At 32.6% G+C, this 6,819-nt stretch overlaps 2 protein-coding genes across 2 annotated transcripts in view; both read left to right on the top strand.

Moving 5' to 3' along the window:
- The window catches only part of LOC123706483 (myosin-VIIa), a 43,666-nt gene extending 42,154 nt beyond the window's left edge, over positions 1 to 1,512 (top strand). The window contains exon 14 of the mRNA XM_045655788.1: positions 23 to 1,512. Within this exon, the coding sequence (XP_045511744.1) occupies positions 23 to 229 (207 nt within the window). The 3' untranslated portion in view covers positions 230 to 1,512. The remainder of the gene's footprint in view (positions 1 to 22) is intronic.
- Positions 1,513 to 2,702: 1,190 nt separating this feature from the next.
- On the top strand, positions 2,703 to 4,103 carry LOC123706139 (tigger transposable element-derived protein 1-like). The gene is made up of 2 exons (XM_045655303.1): positions 2,703 to 3,292; positions 3,699 to 4,103. Exons 1-2 carry the CDS (start codon positions 2,774 to 2,776, stop codon positions 3,783 to 3,785), a joined length of 606 nt encoding a protein of 201 aa, XP_045511259.1. The 5' UTR covers positions 2,703 to 2,773; the 3' UTR covers positions 3,786 to 4,103.
- The last annotated feature ends 2,716 nt before the right edge of the window (positions 4,104 to 6,819 follow it).

Below are 6,819 nucleotides of genomic sequence, written 5' to 3' on the forward strand. Positions count from 1 at the left end.
GTATCAACTTATTCGTTTCCAGGATATCCTAGTGACCCACCCGTTCACCAGGATATCGAACTGGTCCTCCGGCAACACGTACTTCCACATGACGATCGGCAACCTCGTGCGCGGCTCCAAGCTCCTCTGTGAGACCTCACTCGGATACAAGATGGACGATCTGCTGACGTCATACATTTCCCTCATGCTGACTAACATGAATAAACAGCGGTCTATGCGTGTGAAATAGATGTTATTGTGGGTTAGGTGTGTAACATTGGTGTATAAAAATTTATTTTATTATTTTTGCTATTTTCTGTAAAATTTGTCCTTACTTTGCTTAGATTTTATAAAAGATAATTGTTGCCCTATCTAAAAAACAGTTTATTTTCTACACCTATGTATTTTTTTTAAGCAACATAAATCAATTTAGTGTAAAATACACGATGTTACATATCTGATGTCTATATTGTCCTCAAAAAAATGTTATCGAACATTGGACAATACATTAAAAATGTCGCTTACGGTGGCGATATAGCAAGATGCGATAGGTGCTTAACAATTAGCTTGCATACATTACATACCGGTTATATGTAATTAATCCGCTTATGCGATCCTAATCAATACTTAAATTTGTATTCACAAGTCCGTCCAAGAAACATTAGATTATAATTATATTAATACAACAAAAACGATACGAATATATTATTTACGATGATGAACAACTTATTAAGTACAACACTTTGCTAAATAGCATATAAAAACTAAATTATCAAATTAAAGACGTAATACATTATTTTTTGAAATAGCGTTGAAATAGAGTGTAGCTATTCTGACGCAGTACATAATTATTTTTTTGTTTAGTAAAAATAAGTGAAGATCTGTTTAAATTAAAAATATTTATTCTTAAATTATAATGGTTAAGGTTTATTCAATTAATTAGGGTCAAAGGAACCTAATATTTAAACGGAAACAATATTTGTAAAAAATATTGATTTTTTCGATAATTTAATAAATGTAAATCGAATATTATACAAAGGAACAATCAATTTAATTTAAAAACATTCTTGAAGTTTTGATTAGACTATGTTATTCATTGAGATTTAGAATCTCTCAAATTTTGATATTATGATATGTAAATGTTTAAACTCCACAGAAAATGTTATTACAAGTAGGTATATATAAGATATTTATATACCTATGTACTTACTATCAAAAATGTTTTTATATCGTACCATGGAGTAATGTTTTCTTTCTTGTATCTCGAATAACTGTTACAGTTTTTATTACTCGTATTGTATGCAATAGACAATATAATTAAATAAATAATTTCCACATTGATAGTCTTTTACAAATTTTACAATGTGTTATTTCATTATATTTATAAGAGCGTATGTTAATCGAATTGTGTATTTACTGATAATGTTATATAAGCTGTTTTATAATGCCATGAGTTTGGACTGTACACAATGTTTGTTATAATTTCGCTTTAATAAAGTCGCCTCTGTGAATGGTTGTTAACACGAGTCACAACTATGTGTTTTCTTTTATACCCTTCTATATTACACTATCTATTAAGAAGAAATGGTATTATTTTTCATATAAGAATGAAAATCCACACTTAAAGAATCATAAATTATAATCTTAGTAATCAAGACATTCACAGGTATTTGATCCATGAATATAAGTATTTTTTTGTCAATCCGATTTTTCTCACCTAATAAACTAAGTACATAGTCGATGACATGTACACGTGTATGCATAGTAGAAAGAGAAAGCATATTATGGATTATGTTCTGTAAGATAATAATTAAGATTAAAATAATAAGAACGGACGTAATTTTATACAGATACGTAAAACCTTTGCATCAAAGAAAAAGTAAGTAATAAATTCATCTTAATTTATAATGCAATCAATGATAGTCATTAAATTGACACTAGCGTTAATAAATTAGGCAACTGGTTTTTATGATATATACGTGCTTAATTAAAGTTTTCGCATTTTATTCCTGATATAAGGTAAAGCACCCAATGCTCGACAACGCACCATTGTTCGACACTAAAAAACTAAACGCAAAAAAATAACACTATTAAACGTTTTTCGAACGCACCAAAGCATTGAGCCATAGACAACTGTCACTAACTTGTCATTGTCGATGACATTTCCTACATTTGGCCATTTTGTACAAAATGGTGAAGGTGTAAATATCGACCGGCGGACAACTCTTTCGGAAATCGAGTTTTACTAGCGGAATCCTTAAGGAGGTGAGTAGCAAATATTGCACATAACTTATGTTTGGTTTGATTTACCGAGATTGATAATTATTTATTTGATTGGAGATGAAATTCAATACCTTTTAGTAGGTTTTTAGTAATGAGAGGTTAAGTTGAGATGCCAAAACACGCTTGTCGATCATTGGATATTTTTTCATCGCATTTTCTAATTATCGACAAATGTCGAAATATAAATTTTTCATAATATAAGCAGCTTGATTTGTAATTTAGCTAAGTGTTTCAAGCACTTTATAAAAAAACATCTTCCATCTAGATTGTCAAACTGTTTCCAATGATCGACAGCCGTGTCGATGATTGGGTTATACCATACAATCCAATAATCGACATAAGTTTTTTTTTGACAGAAATGGCGCCTAAAAAAATTACACGCCTGCACAAATGGCTCAGGCTATAGAAGCGGTCGAAAGGCGAAAAAATTACAACTGCAGCAAACAAGTATGATGTGCCCAGGATTACCCTATATGACAAAATTTCGGGTAAAACTCCAGTCGAGTATTCTATGGGTCCTAGTACCTATTTGTCTACAGAAGCAGAGAACCTTTTAGAAAAATGGGTAATTGACATGGCGGGAAAACACATTCCCATTACAAGAGACGAATTGCTTGACAGTGTGCAACGCATTATTATGAACCAGAAGATAAAAACGCCTTTTACTGACGATAGGCCAGGCAAGAAATGGTATAATCTTTTTCTAAAAAGACATCCTGTTTTGTCTGAGCGAACAGCACAAAATTTAATAACGGCGCGAGATGCAGTAACGGAAGAAAATATAAAAAAATGGTTTAAAGAAGTTGAATCATATATACAAGAAAACGATCTAAAAGAAGCTTCGGAAGACCCTCAAAGAATTTTTAATACGGACGAGAGCGCCTTCTATTTGTCCCCTAAAGCCGGGAAAGTTCTTGCAAGAAAAGGTGACAAACATGTCTACCGATCATCTGGAGACGATAAGGACAATTTGACAGTTTTGATTACCGGGAATGCAGCTGGACAATTGGCACCCACCATGGTAGTGTATGTATCGTGGCCATATCGTAGATTTGCTCATTTCATGAAATGGCCAATTTAGTTTGGCCAGATCGTTAAATCGACAACGTTTCACGATTTGGTCATCCACATTTGGCCAGATCGTCGATCTGGCCAAACGTGGATGGCCATTTCACGAAATGCGAGCATTTTTGTTTCTTTTTTAAAAAGCGATTCGCTTCTGGCACTCGCCGGCCGCTGCCGCGGCACGCTCACTTTACTCGCTCGGCTCGTGCGTTGTTTATTAAAGTCTAACCTAACCTAACCTAACCTATATTTTATACGATCTGGCCAAATGCTGATGACCAAATCGTGAAACGTTGACGATTTAACGATCTGATCAAACTATGTTGGCCATTTCATGAGATGAGCAAATTTACGATATAGCCACGACATATGCCTATGAGAGAGTTCCATCTGCAATTTCATCTCCGTTTCCAAAAGAATGGTCAATTGGACGCACAGCAAGTGATAGAGAGAGATAGAGAAAATAAGTAATGATTGTAGTGCCATTGTTTTTTATTTTATGATAATTTAAAACAGTATTAAAAGACTGATTGAGACTTAAAAAGACTCAGGCCTATAAGTTGATTAATAATAAAATACAGTTTTTATTCTTATAATTATTTTTTTATTTAACTTTTTACCTGCATGAACTGTTGATCATTGGATGACGATTAATAGAACTGTTGATTACTAGATGTCGGTCATTGGAACATGTTGATTACCGGGTGTCGATAAATGGATTTCTGCAGTCGAAGACTGGACCGAAAATAACATTTTTTTATGTTGAAATATCTCTTTATTTTTAAATACTTTACTTCTTTTTAATACAAAATATTATGCAAAGATACCCATATTGTCTGCCAAAGCAACAAAGAATAATAAAATACCAACAAGAAACTAAATATTAATAAAAACGCTGTAAGAACCCCTTAAAGTGTCGATGATTGGGTGCTTTACAGAGTAATTAATTTTAACATGTCTGTCTGAATACATTTTAGTGTAGTTGTTAAAATAAAAATAATTTCAAATGCACATTACATCCGAGCAATTAAGGTAAAAGCGGGCCAGTACAAAAACTGTTAATTAGAACAAACAAAAAATATATATCCGCAATAAAATCGTGAGAGACTCCCACGGCCGAAGCTCTATTCTTGATTCGCGCAGAATAATGATGCTCTATTGTAGCAAGCAGCAGGAAGTCATTTATCTAACATCAAGAATATGACGGTTTAGAGCAATTTTGTGACCGATTTCTTAACGTGCAATTTCGGCTGACCGGTCACCCGATGTCAACTAACTGTGCTATTAAAAAGAACGTTCTAATTGCTGGTTCGTTCTGACGAGACAATAATATCTTTTGGATGTATTTGATGGTTGTTATTCATATTCATGTTAAATGAGCTCTGAGGATAAACTAGATGAATTCTATCTCCAAGTGAAGTGAAATAAAATTAATCCCTACTATGGAAAAGCATCATAACACTGTTTTCTGCATTATATGGCTTTCTTTAGGGGCTATTGGAAAAGCACTAAGTACTTAAGCACTTAGGTACACTAAGCTCATGGTTAGGTATTGAAAAAAAAAATTAGACACTTCGTTTATGGTTCCAAAGAATTATTTATAATTTGAAATAATATCTACATGTCCAATCATCTTTCATCTTCTTATGATTTATTAATTCCTATATCTATTTACCAGCTGTACCAATTAAAGATACAGATTATATACCTACCTATTGATTAATAGCCAGACAACAAAGACATCTCATTTAAATATAAAGCGGGCAAGTTAATCATCTCTGAGAACTATAATCTAGACAGAAAAATCACTTCCCCGTCCACTAAGCCGGATATGAAAATCCACCGGCAATTGTAATAAATTAATTGTGACTTGTAATTACAATATGCTATCGGAAGCAGTGCCTCAGATTAGTTAATACAACTTGTCATTATTTCTGAGATTGACGTAGGTACGTACCTAATAGGTGTGATTTTGGAAATTTGGTTATTTATATTGCGTGTAAAATAGATATAAATAAATAAAAAATATTGTGGCAGCTATAAATAACCATTTTTTTCTTGATTACTGTGCTCATTAGGTAGATATTAGATATATATAAGAAACGTGCAATTAATAGAAACCTAAAAATGTCAGGATTCATATTCATACGAATCCTGACATTATTAAGTTCACACAGCTACTTTTCACAGCTGTAGCTGTGGCTGTAGTCTAGAAGGAGTCTTAAGTCTAGCCAAGTTGCAATGGTTTCGTATAACTATTCTATTTCTATTAAAGTAAGCGAGTTATCTATACTATCCCATATCTGTGCTAACGCTAAATTCGTAGCATAGGTAATCAATACTTTAGATTAGACTAAGTATAATATACTAAATTAGGTATACCTATCGCTCATTCTGCTATGATCTCACCACCGTATATTAGGTATAACGATTAAGATGTGTAAGTATTTCATTCATTTACTTCGTTTTTATTGTGTTAGAGATTGTAGATAATTAACATGGCTAGGTCTCTAATCCTATGCGTTAACCAAGGTAGACGAACTTAAGAATTGTGAATCAACTACGATCGACACCGCGTGATTGTGTGATATTCGCGAGTGTTTAGAAACAGCCAAGTCTAAAAAATATCAAATTCTAAATCAATATTATTATGATTCTGTACAACAAGCAACGCACAAGAAGCAATAACGCGGTAAAATTATCCGTTCCCACGACCAAAGATGACATGTTGGAAAACTCGAGCACTGCTTAGATTTTCCCACACTCTGCATATCTTGCTACCATATATCAAGTTGGCATAATGTAAAAAAGCATAGACAATGATTCAATTGTGTGCACACCGCTTTCTCACAGTATCACTAAGATATAATCGTTACCTTTAATTAAAGAGGGTAAATGACCACTGATCAAAAAGTTCAACACAGACTTGGTGTTACATACGACGTCTTCACAAGAGCGCACACCGATGAAGAAGGCGTGGCGAAGTCTTGGCTCGGCCCACCTAGAGAACATTGACTTACCCTGAAAAACTATAGAAGGTCGATATTATGACGTATTCTATTAAACTGCGATTTATATTACAGTCCAACTATATTTTTTATTATAGGTATACCTATCTAATATTATATGTTGAAGATTCTAAGAGCGAGGTGATAACAAGGCACAGGTATATTAAGTATATATTATATTTAAACTATGTTACGTTTATGGTGATATGATTCATTTTATAAGTACTTATTTATTTATATGGTTGTATTATTGGATAATATTGGAAGGCTAATAATCTTTTAATTAAAAATGTTTTTCTTCAGAATTTTATATTTTACAGTGAGATAGTAAAGATACAAAGGTAACTATAGTAAAGATACACACGTATAGGAGAACCTATCATATACTTAAGTTTTACTGAAATTGAAAAAATAAATTAGGTATAAATGACTAACTATTTAGGTAGTTAACTAAATAATTTTATCAGTTAAAGCTTATGATTAA

Source organism: Colias croceus, chromosome 3 (genome assembly GCF_905220415.1).
Source record: "Colias croceus chromosome 3, ilColCroc2.1".
Taxonomy (NCBI): domain Eukaryota; kingdom Metazoa; phylum Arthropoda; class Insecta; order Lepidoptera; family Pieridae; genus Colias; species Colias croceus.